Source organism: Megascapheus bottae, chromosome 10 (assembly GCF_031878675.1).
Source record: "Megascapheus bottae isolate mThoBot1 chromosome 10, mThoBot2.hap1, whole genome shotgun sequence".
Classification (NCBI taxonomy): Eukaryota; Metazoa; Chordata; class Mammalia; order Rodentia; family Geomyidae; genus Megascapheus; species Megascapheus bottae.
The window spans coordinates 30619866-30636292 of NC_143518.1; the positions used below are offsets into that span (position 1 = coordinate 30619866).

At 43.0% G+C, this 16427-nt stretch overlaps 1 protein-coding gene across 5 annotated transcripts in view; it reads left to right on the top strand.

Annotated features, from left to right (window-relative positions):
- Nucleotides 1–16090, top strand: part of Ildr2 (immunoglobulin like domain containing receptor 2) — a 58235-nt gene extending 42145 nt beyond the window's left edge. For all 5 annotated transcript variants that reach the window (XM_090340536.1, XM_090340539.1, XM_090340538.1 and 2 more), the window contains 4 exons: nucleotides 6343–6456; nucleotides 10070–10286; nucleotides 11256–11949; nucleotides 13191–16090. In XM_090340536.1, coding sequence (XP_090196662.1) covers nucleotides 6343–6456; nucleotides 10070–10286; nucleotides 11256–11949; nucleotides 13191–13226 — 1061 coding nt within the window. In that variant the 3' untranslated portion in view covers nucleotides 13227–16090. The remainder of the gene's footprint in view (nucleotides 1–6342; nucleotides 6457–10069; nucleotides 10287–11255; nucleotides 11950–13190) is intronic.
- Nucleotides 16091–16427: the final 337 nt, after the last annotated feature.

Here is a 16427-nt window from a genome sequence, read left to right on the forward strand (position 1 = left end):
GTTTATTTTGTCCCCACCCTCCTATGCTAACCAGCTATAATTAGGAGTGGCTTATTAAACATAGGGAAATGTACTCTTGCATTTTACAACAGCTCTCAAGGAAAGGACAGTTGCTCATTGAACAGTTTAGTGTCATCCTACAGGATATAGTTCTTTCCATCTTCTGTACTGTTTCATGAGCTCATCTCTTGTCCTCCTTTGCTGGATCTCCTCAGGATTCCTTGTTGCTGGAGATGATTTAAGATATTAAGTTCATTCAGAGGTGGAAGATTACTTGATCCTGTACCATTTCATGTAGGATGTTCCCATCCAACAGGCTTCTTCTTGCAATTCTATCAGACAGAATTGTGTCCCATGCCCAGTCTTAAACCAGATGGGCTAGAACTATCATAACTCACTTTTTAGGCCAAAACAGCCATTCATTCATCTTGGGAAGTGAATAAAACAAGGATCCATTAGCTAGGAAAAAAAGAGGAAAGGTGATAACTAGGGTTGCCATGACAACAGCTGGTATGTGGCCCATGTAATCGCTATCTGTCAGGCTATCACAGCAGAGATCTTCATAGTCTCCAAAGGCACCTTGCTATACTCATAGTGTCTTAGACAGCCTTAGTGTTAGTATGCAGGTAATTTTCCTTTAAGAAAGGTATATTATCCCAATATAGGTTAGTCTTTAAAGAGTGCTAAAAATGTCAAGAATGCTGATTTATAAAATGTAAATTTAGTATGCCACTCCAATTGTAGGGTAATCATGTAGCAACAGTAATTTTTCAGATTACATTTATGCACAATACTCTCTTGAACATAGTATAGTAGGCCTCTTTGATGAGCTATATATAGTATAACAAGTTGGTTCTATGGAAGAAGAGCCGACTGATTCATTATTTGTAATAGTAACTAGAGTCTATGTTACAAGAAAGGAGGACAGGTTCCTATTCTGCTCTAAATCTAGCTCCTTCAGATTTCTCAAGGCTCCCTATTCCCTAATCAGCTCTCTGCCCTGTTTTTACCTCATTGCTCCAACCTTTCCATCTTCGATGATTTTGCACTATCAACATGCAAGAGATGCTCAGATTTCTCCCATTAGATTATAGCAACTATTTGCAAAGCATCCTGTGGTTTCCTAGCCAAATTACCTAAAAGACTTTTGCTTATTTTAATGCCCCCATTGCTTGTATCCTTACCTCAGTTGCTTACTATCTTGTTCTTGCTTTCAGTACTCCAGAAAACCACCTATTGTCAAGACTGTGTGATCGCTTAATCCAGTGGATGCTTTCAATCCTTACCTCTTTTGCTTCCTCAAAAACATCTGTCACTCCTGGTTCATCTTACTTTGCCTTTGTTTTTCTGCCTATCTCTCCCTATTCTGGCTACTCTTTCTCTGTGCCTTTTGCTCCTTAGTCCTGTAGTTAGAACTGCCTTTGGACATCTCCACCTGAATGTCTTGTAGACATTTAAACTTCGACTGCTGCTTCTCTACTTCAACTCAGATTTTTAATGGTTGGTATCATGGTCCAGTTAGCAGCCAAAACCTGTCCTTATTTTCTCTCACTTTTCTTATCCAGTGGGTCACTGAGTCCTTCAGATTGTAGCTCAGAATAACCTTGAATTGGCCTATTTTCTTTCCTATCTGTGGCAGCTATCCTAGTCCCTGCTGCCACCTTCTACCTTGCTTAGGGCAATTATCTCCTACCAGTTCTTTCCACATCTACTCCCTGCCTGGCTCTAATCCATTTCATTTCAATTTCCCTGGACTCTACTCACTCTTCCTCCAAAAGAATAGAGTAGTCAAATAGGGTTCTGAAATGTCATTTTCAAAATTAATAAGGATGTGTCTATATATATGCCTACTGTACATATACAGAGAATATGAAAATTTCGAGAATCACTTCTCCCACAATTGAGCTGCTGTCACCCTGGGGGTGGAATCTGGCAGCTGTTCCATCATCTATAAACAGTTTTATTTAGCTCATTAAGACAGGACAGGAAGAACAAGGCTCTATCCTTGGAAGTCTACCTCAGAGGTTTTTTTGCTTCAAATTTTGTAAATTGGATTTCCCCTGTAAAAGAAGTTAATTAGGGGTCAGGAGCATGGCCTAGTGGTAGAATGCTCGCCTAGAATGCATTAAGCAATTCTTTGCTACCACATACACAGAAAAAGCTAAAAGTGGTCCTGTGGCTCAAGTGGTAGAGCACTAGCCTTGAGAAAGTTGTAATTATACCTTGATTGGGTCAACTTTGTCTTTTCTTTCCTTTTGTTGTGAGATTGGGATTTGAACTAGGTCCTGGATGCTTTGCTCATTGGCTGTTGCTCTACCAACTGAGCCATGCCTCCAACCACCAGCTCAGTGTTTTTTAACAATAGAAGCTTTTGATGTAGTTTGGCATCAATGGGAATGATACCCAGTAAAGTCAAAGTTGGCAAAGCTAGTAATAGAGGAGCTGAAGTATGAGGAGCCACACCAACTAAACGACTTGGACCACACTGAACTTGAAACAGAAATAAATCATCCATTGACCTTAACTGAAACAGCATCAGGAAAAAAATCATTTCCAGAACTACTGGTCTTTGGCCAGTAATCTAGAATATTTCTTATTAAGATATTGCCATATCATAAGAGAGTTCTTAGGCCTTTGGACACCATTCTAATCAGGAAACATTGTATGGATGCTTACAATGTTTATTTCCCTCAGGTAATTTACAGCCTTGCAGGGAGGTTGCTCGGGCCTTGTGGATGGACATAAAAGGAGGAAATATGAGGTCGAATATGACAATATTATTCTATGACAGAGGGTCAGAAAGCAAAATCTTGTCTTTGGAGAAAAGGGATCAGGAAAAGTTTCCTGGTGATTCATATGCTCTTGAGTACACAGATCCAGTTTCTACCATAATGGGAGAAGAACTCAGTATATTGTATGATCACACTTATAGCTTATCACTTACAAAAGCTCCTGTATACCTTTCAATGGTAAGAATTGCTTTTTCTACTACAACCAAATGCATGATGCCCCACAAATCCATGGTTTGGGGTTGCCTTTGTCTTTTTCAACAAAAGAATGTGAATCCTTGAAATCATAGGCTGCTGTGACTGGGAAGTCAAAGCTGGAAGTATATAATACAATCAGGTATCTGTAATGCCAGAATTGAAAGCTAAAACTCCCATCCTCCTGTAGTTATGGTAAATTTCTAATAGCAATCATGTTTGAATCTTGAGGAGTATAATTTTTTTAGTGATATAGAAAACAATCTAAGCTCCAACAATCTAAAATTACAATTAACTAACAAACTTCCAGCTGTTGCTCTGCATAGCTGTGATCTCTCTCCCAGGGAATACATGGCCCATAGTTCCTTATTCTAACCATTCCTCCCCCTATCGTTATCTCACTATCATTGAGTTGCCATAAAAGTGCTTCATATATTAAAAACACTTGGATAAAGCCATTGCTATAGGTGGAGTATGCTGCTTCCCTAATGCCTATAAACATGCTAGGATTCTTAGAAAATAATAATAACCACAAAACTTATCCAAATCTACCTGTTCTTTCAGGCTACCATTCAAACCTCCTCCTTCCTGTTCAAAATTCTATAATAAGCTACCCATGTGGCTTCATTTACTAGACTTTGTAATCCATAGAATTTACTTTGGCTTCCCAGGTTCTATTCACCCATCCACTCAAACTTTCATTCATTCCTTTGAGCATTCATGTTTTGAGTATCTGTAATGTGCCAGGCTCTATGCTATGTGTTAGGGTATAGGGAGCTGGTAATTGTCTTCAGAGAGTTTATAGCCTATAGATAGATACTTTACTGAAAATATTCTTTGTAAAGAAACCATTAACCGCATCCTATTCCTAGGCTTCCACTAATTCAACAAACACATATTAAGGGCACTATGTGTAAAGCGTAGTCCCTAGGCACATGGAAATTCTAGATGATAAGGATTCTTTGTCCTTTAAAAGAATCTTTGAGAAGATTTGGCAGTTATATAAAGAACTTGACACAAACTAAAACACATGATAAAAGAGCCATGATAAAAGTTCAAATGACTTGTAAATTAGGGAAGAGATGGAAACCAAGCCAGAGATAGGATATGAACATTAGAGAAAGCCTTTTGGATGGGGTATTACTTTAAACTACCCATAATAATTACAAAGAACTCAAATTACTCCACTCCTCTTTTTTTTTTTTTTTTGTAGTCCTTGGCTTGAGCTCAGTGCCTGAGCACTGTCCTTGGACTTTGTCAAGGCTAGAGTTCTACCACTTGAGCCTCAGCACCAATTCCAGCTTTTTCCTATGTATGTGGTACTGAGAAATCGAACCTGTGTCTTCATGTATGCTAGCCAAGCACTCTACCACTAGGCCAAACTCCCGGCCACTGCTCTCTTCTTTTGAAGCAATTAACTGAAAATTCAATCCTGATAAGTCTTCATTTATTGGAGGTCCCTCAATTACAGTGGCCACATTCCTACAAGATGCTCTATTTCCCGTTTCCCTTTTTCCAGCCCTGCACCTCACCATTACATATAACTGCCTTAGTACAGACATAGCACTTCCGTGGGATAATTGCATTTTAATTGAACTGTCTGTACTACTCTGTAGACGCCTCTGCAGAGATAGAAAAATGTGTGGCATGATAAATAAAATTTCTGCTAATAACTGCTTCCACATAAGCATTATGGGTCTAACCTTCTGGGAAAAGATGCCACAAAAAAGTGTGTTCTGAGGCTTAATACATTTTTCTAAGTCGTTTCACAATTTGAGAGATGGATGTGGACTGCCCAGTATGTTCTCATATGGAAAATCAGTGCACCTGCAAAGGGCTGTGTGGGACGACTTCTGTCTTCAGTGCCTGGGTGTGATTAGAGTGCTGAAGTATTTTATATTTTAATCTTCTACAAAAATAGCTTAAGTAGAGCTTTGTCCACATTCAGTGTAATATGTCCAGAGACTATAAATCAGGACTTTTCCTGGAGGTGCAGAGAGTTGTGTGCTTTCTTTAAGGATTTGTGCTCATTTCTGTCCCATAATATGGTCTCAGTAACCCGAAGTCAAGACAAGGACCAAGTTGAAGGACCACGTACCCCACCCCATACCCAAGAGCATTTCCTACTCTGGGATTTGGTCTCTCATCTCTTTTCATCTACTTGCCCCTCCTCTTCTCCCACACTATCTATTCTTGTAGGCAAAAATGTGCTCCTCTAATAGAGTTAAGCTTCAATCAGTCAAATTAATTGGTTCCAACCCTGGTTCATCCAGATTATTCCTAGACAGGCTGTGAAAATCTTTTGAGCCAGTGTTTTCCAATCACAAAATGTAGCTGATAATAGTACTTCCTTGAGTGGTGCCGAGGAACAATCATCCATGCAAACATTTAGCACAGTACCTAGCACATTTTGGTGTAGAGTAAATGTTGTCTAATTATCATTATTGTTCCTTTCCCATTTCATCATTCCTTTCATTCACACTCTCTTTTTTCATTTCTCATAGTTGTACTTCAGGCCCACTGATGTCTGATCACCCTTGTGGCTGGCATTGGACTAGACTCAAATGATATGGGGCTTAACCCCCTTCTGTCTGACAGTATGAGTGATGGAGATGTGGAATGTGGTATTCCCTTTCCTGCCTTCGCTTTGCTTTTTATTAAACCCTGAAAATAACACCTGCCCGTAACTGCATAGCAGCAGGTTGAATTAATCATGTCTAAAATATGCGGTTTCTTTTCCTAAAAGGAAAATGCTAAAGAAATAAAATGGAACCATGATTAGAAACCCATGTGTTGTGCATCTTGTTTTGTAGCACTATGCATATAGTCTAGAATCTAACATTAGTTCTTAGGCATGTACCACCCAGTTCAGAGAAGTTTTGTGCCATCTCCCTGGCAACGAAAGGCTTTGTCAAGGTCCCAGATGTTTGGTAATCTGTTTCTGTTCCTGTGCACCTACCTAGTAAAGGCGTGAACCTTAGAAGTGGTCTTTTTTAGTGTGGGTACAACCCTTCCTTGAAACCCAAAAGCTTTGAGAAAATGAGCTTTAAGTGGAGCTGTAGGAAATCAGAAGTTAGGAAGGAGAGGGTGATAGATGACTGAAAATATACCAAAGGATTTGTTATTGATCTTCAGGTCCTCCATTCCAAAGGCACCCTCTAATAGAGGGGAACCTCTGCTATACCCACTGACATATGTAAGGATAGATTATTATTTCTAGGTCATTTTAAAATGAGTTGTTATAAATAAGAGCTATGTTTTCTACTTGGTAAAAATGGAGGTTTTCTTGTCTTGATATCTTCCTTTACATTTTTATTTTTTTCTTTTCCTACTAACCTTCTTGTACTTTTCTTAACAGTTCGCAAAGGTTACCGGATCCAAGCTGATAAAGAGAGAGACTCCATGAAGGTCCTGTACTATGTCGAGAAGGAGCTGGCTCAGTTTGATCCAGCCAGAAGGATGAGAGGCAGATGTGAGCATCTGTTAGTTTCATGTGATCTGTGCATCCTGAAGGATTTAATAGCTAAATCCTGTTGGTTACCAAACTTGGAAGCCCTAAGCTTGCCGAGTCAGAACTCCCAAAGGTATTGGGGACTCCATGAAAAACGTAGCTTTGTATGCAGAAGAGAACACGAATGGTTTCTGGTGTAAATGGTGTAGCAGTCAGGTACCTTTGTTTATGTTATGTTATGGGGCAGTGTTGATTGCTGAAGTAATGTAATTCTGGAGTTTGAAGTGTTTTCCTGTAATAGACTCACCTACTTCCCCTTTTCAAAAGCACTCAAATTATAACTTCAGATGTGAAGCTGTAGTATCATTGCCCCTCCCCCCTCCAGTCCCCCTCCCAATAGCAAGGGCCCTGGCATTGAACAACTCAGTTGCTGGCTTGCCACACGGAGGTCTCAGTGAGATTGAAAGAACAAGTCTGGCAAATGAATCTGGGAAAAGATGCCCAACCATAGAAATTGAGGGTTGAGCAGAGGCCGATCCTCTTGTCAAAGAACTCTTACAATTACTAAGTTGGTAGGTGGCAGAGCCCCAACTCTTAACTTACCCAGAGTCCTTGGAGACTGCAGCTGACACAGCTGATTCTTCAGGGTAGGTTCCAAATTACTGTCTATTATGGGAGTCAGAACAGGGCAGGCCTGACATGGATGGGCTAATTATCAGAGGGTACTGGCAGGCATGGTAGAGAGGTCACTACACGCTTTCTTTGAACCCTACTCTTCTTGGAACCAATGAGAGACTTGATGGAGTTGTTGGGAAAACAGTCCCAGACTAGAGAAGCTTTATTCAGATTAAGGACAACATATTCCACCCAGTTTGCAATTCTAAATTCATCCTGTCTGTGTTGCATCCATTGCTGCATCCTCCCACCACCCTGACTATAAAAAGACCATCTCCAGATTGGAATGTCAGGAATGCAGATGTCACTGCACTTGACAAGCTAGTTGTAACAGTATTGTCATGGATCTCTGAAAGGGTCCAGAGATAATGAGCATCAGGGATCAAGGACAAGCCCAGTCTGGGGAAGGAAATCTGTGACAATTACAGCTCGGGGAAGAAAAACAGTTATCAACTAAGATCAAAAGTGAAGAATAGATTTTAATTTGAGTATTGTCTATTGAATGACTACTTTGATTAAGAGTCTCCAGGGCAGTAACTGGCCATCAGGTAGTGGACTTCTAGAGCCAAGAGAGCCTCTAGACACAGTCCTTAGACTATTCACCTGTAAAATGTACAGATGAGGAAACAGTGACAGAAGCAGGAGTAGAATCCAGTTGTCCAGATTCACAGTCCTGTGATCTTCGTGAAGGAAATCGTGGATTGTCTGTAGTCCCTCTTGAAACCATAGACTTATTTGTAGGGTGGTAGAATACTGGAACTAGAAGGAACTCTGAAGCTGTAGTATCTGCTTCCTTCATTTTATAAAGGAGGAAAAGGAGGCAAGGTGGAAAACTAACTCGAGGCCAATGCCAGGACTGGAACCCAGATTGCCTGGCACCTGCAGGTTGGCATTACAGTAACTACACAGAATGAAGTAGGAATGTAGTTCAGTCTACTTCAGGAGGTTGATTCTGTTTCTGAAAAGCGAAATAAGACAGAGTAGATTATGCAAGGAGACCATCTTGAAAGACTCATTATCAAATGGACCTTATGGTTTTATGTTCAGACAGAGGAGACAGATTCTATAAGAATTGGGAGCTCGAGGTTCAGGCTCATGAATGGGCTACCTACTGTTACCCTCCTTTAACTTGCCCTTATAGGTGGGGGGTTGCTCCTGGATATTTATTTAATCTGGGACCTCCTAGAGCAGGGGTCAGCAAACAATATTTCCTGGGCCAAAGATATTTCAAGTTCTGTTTTTTATAAATGAAGTTTTTTTTATAAATGTGTTTCTTTTGTGACTTCTTGAATGCTAAAATGATAGAACTGAACAGTCATACTGGTATGGCTTACAAAGACGGATGTTTATTCCCTAGCTCTTTTATTGATGTATATATTCAATTTAGCAGACATTTTAGTTATTATGAATTATAATTATTACCAGTGATAACCCTTCGATCTGCAGAAATGAAAAGGTTAAGTATTTCCCAAAGTTCAGAAAATGTTCTGAGTCAAAAATATTGTTTTTCAGTGGTCTCATTTGGCACATTTTGAAGTTGTTTTCTGCATGGTTCTCAGGAAACTGGAATTCTTGGGAGTCAAAAGAAAAGGAATGTTCTAGATGTTTTTAATCTTGAGTTACTTTCTCTTCAAATAGACTCAAACTATTCTTGAGAGGGTTGAAAGTTAAGACATTAGATTATAATTCATGAAATTAGATTACACGAATAGACCGAATGAGACTCATGGTAAATTCAGTGTCTCTGTTAGTACAGAACTGGGAGGTCAGTACTGTGAGGCAGAAGCCCCCCCACTTATTCCTAGGACTCTCCAGGATAGGGGAGAGGGCAGGGTAGGGAAGCAAAAGGGAATCTGAGACGCACATTTTTGCTTCCTGCAACTTATCTTGGCTTACTCTTGACTCAGCAGCCAGGTCTTAAACCTAGTAACTGTTGTTTTTAACAATATTTTTGAAGTCTTAATGGAAAGACTTTAGAAAACAAATGGATTCAGTTACATTGCAAATAGATTCATTAGATTTATTTTTAAAATAAATCGAAATTCAATATATCTCTAACTTCTATAAATGTTCTTTAAAAAATTTCTTTCAAGACTGTTATTCTAACCCTTATTCCTAAGTAGCTTTTTGCAAAAGTTACTTAGGAAATGAGAAAAGCTGTAACTGTGCACCCCCTTTACATTTTCATTTAGGCTGGGGCCTAGACTGAAGTAGCAGCCCACAGGACATATGGACAGCCCCCCACTTGCTTCTCACACCCCCAAACAGCTGCCTGGCCCCACATACCTGGATTTTCTTCAGGAGAAGGAAAGGGGTCTTTCTAGGTCATGGAAGTAGGCTTAGTGCCACTTGGACAAAATCTTCCAGATGTCCAGAAAAGCAGGGTCTAAAAGGGAGGTGTGTTGACCCTATGTACTTCCCTTTGACATTGACTCCTTGTTTTGAGGGGAAGAGCATAACTGAAGGAGGGGAGAACGGGGTTTCTCTAAGCATGTTGGCAGTGTTGGTTCTAAAGGCCCTATCTTGGGAATGGGCTGGGCTGTAGGGAAGATAGTGCCATTGTTGGCTTCTTTGTCTCTTTTGGCTCAACCTGCCTCGGATCGTCACAGCTCATCACAGAATTATACAGGCAAAGAAAAACATTTTGAACAAGGATGATGATGTACTAAGAAACCAGCTGCAGAGGGTTGGGCTCTGTGAAGAGTGCCTAAGGTAGAACAGAAAAACAATTGTCCTGTTCCAAGAACAGAGCACGTAGGAAGCCTCCCTCTCTGTAAGCAAGTTGGGTTTGAGCTCAAGCCAGTCCCTGCTGAGCTAGAAACACTAGTACTATTAAAGTGTGTCTATAGCCCACCCCTGACAGGGTTGAGACCCTCAGGCAGGAGTTTCTGGAACCCCAATCCTTTCCCTTCCTGCAGACATAAAGCAGCTTCTGTCTTGCTTGGTTTTTGTTCTGCAGACAACAATGCCATCTCAGAACTCAGCTCCCTTCATGAAGAGGATAGCAATTTCCGCCAGTCTTACCATCAAATGAGAAGCAAGCAGTTCCCTGGATCCCGGGACTTGGAGAGCAATCCTGACTACTGGTCAGGTGTCATGGGAGGCAGCAGTGGAGCAAGCCGAGGACCCACAGCCATGGAATATAACAAAGAGGACCAGGAGAGCTTCAGGCACAGGTGATGGTGGTGAGAGGGAAGGAGTAGAAAGCAGGTCAGACCTGGCACTATTATATGTTGTCATCTGTCTTCCTTTCAGCTACATCCTTTCTACAGGCTCTGGAATGCCCCTTTCTTACATTTACTACACTCTCTGGGAACCATGTGCCAGAGGAAGTGATCCTTCAAGGTCCCTTAATGAACTTTGACATCATCTTTGCCTTCCTCATATATTTTACCCTATGACCTCTTAAAATTCTCAGCCACTGTCTCTATAATTTTTTTTGTCATTTCTTACAGTGAAAGACAAATCACTTTAAATATCACCATTTTATTACGTACTCCTCCTAAGTCTAAAAGGCAGCTTTTGTTAATGTCAGAATTTGTAATCAGGAGGAAACAGAAACTTAGACCCTAGGTGATGATGAGATGAAAGAATTGGGGAGGCCAAGATTGAACCCTATACTGTGACTACTTCCCTCTGAATGACCCTCACCATTCGCCTGCCCACTTTGAAGGACAGTAGGCTATCACTTTTCTCTTACCAATGACAGACATTCCTTCAGCCTTCTGCCATAAGAGCAAAAGGTAGCAGGGGAGGGATTGGGAATAGGCTTCCCTGTGTGTCACCACATATTCCATTCTTGTAGGGCCTCACTTATGTATATTGTCACTTGCTGTGGCATTGGAGATGAATGGAGACGTGGCAGTCACATGTCTCCGAGGTCACAACGTGTCAATTAGAAATCCCTGTAAGTGTGTTTCAGGGCTCAATACGCAAAAGCATTTTTAGCTCCACAATCCCATCTTGAGATGGACAGGTTGCTCCCTCACTAGACACATTTGAAGTTTTAAACAGACCCCCTCCCCGCCCCCCGCCCGCCCATCCTTCTGGGCTTTTCCAGGTCAGTCTCAATCTAGCAGCTGCGCGCCAGGCAGGCAGGGCTTTGCTCCAGATCCACTCACTGACCTGGGCTCCTCTACCCACAGCCAACAGCGCTCCAAGTCAGAGATGCTGTCCCGAAAGAACTTCGCCACCGGGGTGCCCGCCGTGTCCATGGACGAGCTGGCGGCCTTTGCGGATTCCTATGGCCAGCGCCCTCGCCGCGCCAATGGCAACAGCCACGAGGCCCGGACCGGGAGCCGCTTCGAGCGCACGGAGTCGCGGGCGCACGGGGGCTTTTACCAGGATGGCTCCCTGGAGGAGTACTACGGCCCCCGCAGCCGCAGCCGCGAACCCCTGACCGACGCCGACCGTGGATGGTCCTACAGCCCCCCGCGCCGGCGCCCGGCCGACGATGCGCACCTGCCGCGCCTGGTGAGCCGGACGCCGGGCACAGCACCCAAGTACGATCACTCGTACCTGAGCAGCGTGCTGGAGCGCCAGCCGCGGCCCGACGCCCCGAGCCGCGGGGGCAGCCTGGAGACGCCGTCCAAGCTGAGCGCGCAGCTGAGCCAGCGCAGCGCCTCCTACTACGCCTGGTCCCCGCCGTCCACCTACAAGGCGGCCGCGCCCGAGGCCGACGAGGATGAGGACGAGGACGACGACGAGGACGCGGCCGAGGACACACTGCCGCCCTACAGCGAGCTGGAGCTGACCCGGGGCCCGTCCTACCGCGGCCGCGACCTGCCCTACCACAGCAACTCGGAGAAGAGGAGGAAAAAGGAGCCCGCCAAGAAGACGGTGAGCTGGCCTCTCCTGCGCTGCTTCTCCCTCCCAGCCTCGCGGTGTCACCGTTCCTGGCGCGGCCCGGAGGAAGGACAGAGTGGGAGGACACCTCATACCCCCCCTTTCTGGATCCCCCGACCAGAATGCCAGAGGGAAGGCCAGGCTAAGGGGGCCCAGCTGTCCTGCTTTCGAGAATTTGCCCACGGAGTCGTGTAGGCTCGGCGCCGGGAAGATTGTGGGAGGGGAATGGAAGATTAGAAAAAAATTTTTTTTTTCTTAAAGGCAGAAAGTAAGCCCCGGGTAAGGGTGATTGCTTGATTGCTTGATCGTCCTGGGGCTTGAATTCAAGGCCTGGGAGCTATTGTCCCTGAGCTTCTTATTGCTCAAGGCTACTGCTCTATCACTTGAGCCACATTGTCACTTCCGGCCTGAGTTTTATTGGACATAAGAGTTTTATGGACTTTCCTACCCTGGCTAGCTTCAAATTGCTCACCCTCCTGAGTTGCTAGGTTTAAAGGCATGAGCCACCACTGCTTGGCTCAGCTTTATTATTACTATTTTGTTCCTACTTAGGGTTTGAACGCAGAGCCTTGTAATTTACTTGCTTAGCAGGCACTCTTAAATAATATGAGTTACCTTCCCAGTCTCTGCTCCTTTTTAGTTTTACTTTTAAATTTTTGCTTTCCTTTTTTTTTTTTTCAGATATAAGTCTAACTTTTTGCCGGCTTCAGAACATGCTACTATTAAGAACCTATGACTTCCTCTGTAGCTGAGATCATAGACATAAACCACCACTCTGATCTTATAGTTTAGACAGGGAGGTCTTGCTAGCTATTTTACCCCAGGCTGGCCATGAATCACAATCTTCCTGATTTCTGCCTCTCACGCAGGTGGGATTGCAAGCATAAACCGCTATGCCTGGCATGACTAACTTTTAAAAGCATTTAGCAGCATGCCATTGTCACCACAGGCCTTTACCTGGGCTTCTGTGGTCTGTGTGCACTCTGTTCTAGGAATGTATATATATTCCCCATTTCCTACCTGCCCCTTTGAGTGAGAATTTGTAACTTCTATTAAGTTCCTAAATGAACCTATAACCTAGAGGTTATTCTGCCTATGTTTTGTGTGTGTTTGGGACTGACTTTCTTCTTCTCCCTCCTCCTCCTCCTCTTTTTCAAAACTTTGAATTATTCTTAATCTGTGCTTTCATTATGCAGTTTGTGGTTTCATGTTGCACTCTTTCTGCTTTTCCCCAGAGTGACTTTCCAACAAGGATGTCCCTTGTGGTCTGATGTTCTCTCTGGAACTTTCTCTGGATGACTAGAAATGACACGCGGATGGACCGAGGACAAGATACAACTCCAAGAACCAGCAAGCCCAGGACCTTCTTGGATACCACCTTGGAAGAATTTCTTCTCTACTTTGGCAAGGGACAGGGGCATCCTTTAAAGGAGGCTGATGCCAAACCTCAGTGCCCACCTAACTCAGATGAGAAATGAGTGGAGAAAACTAGAGACGTGCAAGAACATCCATACTCAGAGTTCCCCACCCAGGATTTTATCCTACATGGCCCCCTTTGTTAGTGGAACCAGGACTCCTCATCCACTTCTGAGAGGGAGTTAGCTCTGAATTACTCATCTCTAGAAATGGTCTACATTCACAGTATACTTTTCTAAACATCTTGTGCTATGCTTAGAGTCAGAAGAACTTATTATTACTATTAGAAGGCCTTTTGCTGATAAGGGAAGATAAGTTAAAAGTAAAATATACCTTTTATTCTCATCATGCTCCAGTTACTAGTCAATGACTGTTAAACCAAAATCAGAAGGGTCTTTGGTAAGCTCAGTAATGGTGACCTCCTGGACAATCACTGGAATGACTTCCATTTGCTGTTCTGAGTCACCGTTCTTGAGTGGCTTGGACAAAACGGCGTAGAGCATTTTGAAAAAGCTAAATGAAATATGTAAGCTGCCTTTCTCTTTCTGCTGTACATACTGACGACCAAGTCCAGACTTTAAGAACCTTTCTCTCTCTCCCTTCGTAGGCTTTTGCATAGGCTGGTGCCACACAGGCATCTTTGCTTACCTCTGCACTCTGAGGAGGTTGCAATCAAGTGATATTGACAAATGCATACAACATTCACATGAAAGAGAAGAAGGAGAACAAGAAGAGGAAGAAGTAATGCAATATGAGGAACAAGAAAGGACTTCAGTGAAAAATACTACATTGTCTCCTTATATTTAGAATGTGGGTGCTTTTCCCCACCACACCACCCAGTGTTTTCTAGATTTCTAATTCATCTGCCACGAATTGTTTCTGCTATACTGGTTCCACAATTACAGGAAACCAGGGATGTGGGCTGCCATTAAAGATGCTTTGGGGAAGTGAAGGATATTGCTTTCATGGCAAGGAATACTTTGTTCCTATCCTTGCTAAAATGATAGATTCCCCCTCCCCTTAAATTCCTAGACCCTCTGGATTTGGTAATTTGTATAGATTGCTACACAACTGGGTACAAACTCTTCCATCTTCACTGTTAAGAAGTGCAGTCTTTTCTTTCCTACTCTGAATCTGGAGTGGGCCTTGGGATTTGATTTGGCCCAGGACACAACAGCAAATGTAATGCAAGCAGAGACTTGAAAACTTCTAGTGCATTTGCCCTCTCTTGTGTCCCTAGGGACCTAGAAACCACCACCGGGTGGATGGATTTTTCACTCTGCTCTGGGATATTCATCAGTTTTTTTTCTTCGGCATGATGAGGAAAGGTCCTAGTTAACCATGTCACTGTATGTAGCAGCTTATCAACTCTCAGCTGGTTGTAAGCACACGTGTGCCCAGCCAAGACCAACAGAAGAAATGCCTAGCTGAGCCCATCCCGGACTGTGTGTTCTTACTGGAGGCATGAGAAGTCAGGTTCACCCTATATGCTCTTTTCTCTTAAAAAAATGGAGCTTTCTCCATATTCATTCCTGAATCCCTTCAACCTTAAGTGTCTCCCTTGCCTTCAATTTCTTTTACAGACTTTTGACCATAGCTTTTTCTCTGCTGTGGAACTTTCTATCATGGTTTTTTTTGTCACCCCATGGTGGGACATGTATTTTGGTCAAATTTCTGGAAGATGATGATGCTTGATTTTGCCATTCCCTAACCCAATAAGTGGTCATTTTCTTACTTACAGATCTACATCTAACCTCTAAAGAAGACTGGTCCACTTCAACTTGGTTTTCTTCAGAGCTTTCTGACTGGAGCTCTGAGTACCATTCCAATAGTTCCCATTATAGTTCATAGCATTTAAAAAAGAAATAGACCTACTTATGCAAAGTCATAGAGAAGCTGATGGGTAAGGTTGGAGAGATGAGCTGGTATTGTTGCTTGGAGGAGAATTGGCTTACCAAGGACTTCATGGCTGCTCTGGCCTGTCCTAGAACAACCAGGGGGACAGTTCAGCCCAGTGCTGGCATGTCCAAGGGCTAGAAGACACAAGCCATAACCTTGGTGCTGCATTTCAGACCTGCTGGTGTCCCTGGCCTCAGAAAACCTAGGTCTGGTCTCTTTGGGCCCCAATTCAATATGAAAAAAAAAGCCACATCATTTCTTAGTCACCAGCTTTGGATTTCATCTTGCTCAGGCAACTTTGGAGAACACTGGATAGCTGCAGTAGCTATTATTACTGTACACTGAGCACTGTGCCAGGCTTCTCACCACCAAAGAGCCCCATAGCACCAGCAGCAGAGACCAAATATATTTCTCTTTTAAGCCAGGGACATGTATGGTTTTGGTGAAGGTTGAAGGGAATGATGGGAAAGAACGATTAAAATTGGAACCCTCTCATTCCAAAGATAATGGAATTATAGACTGCCAATAAAAATGCGAAGAAGATGGTAGACTAATGAAATAACCTGAGTGGGAGTGGGGCCAGGTTCTCTGTAGGGCTGCATGAGTTACTTTGACTTTTCAGTGGAGAGAAAAATTTCTGTGTATGTGGAAATAGGGATAAATAGATAAGGCAAAGCTTAGCTATCCTTGGTGCCTGTGATTTGTGCTAAATGTTCCTTGTTTTCTTCTCTGGGTAGAGTGTTGTGAATAGGAAGTGCCTATACATGTTAGCTTCCTTGCTGGTTTTATTGGGAGTATAAAACTGTCATGTATAACAAGAGAGATGTGGTCTCTGTCCACTAAGGAGGGGGGAGGGGGAATGTGTCCCTCCAGTTTATAGGGAGAATTAGACGTGCCCAAAAAAACAATTAAGATTCTATTCATATGGTAATAGTGCTGTGGATACTTTACAGTACACTCAGATTTAAAATCTTTTATAAAATTTAAATGGGAATATTTTGATATTTAAGTGGTGTGTGTGTGTGTGTGTGTGTGTGTGTGTGTGAGAGAGAGAGAGAGAGAGAGAGAGAGAGAGAGAGAGAGAGAGAGAGAGAACTAGGACTGGATGGGACGAGCCTCAGGAGCCCAGAGCGATGCTGCAGGAGCTGCTGTGTGTA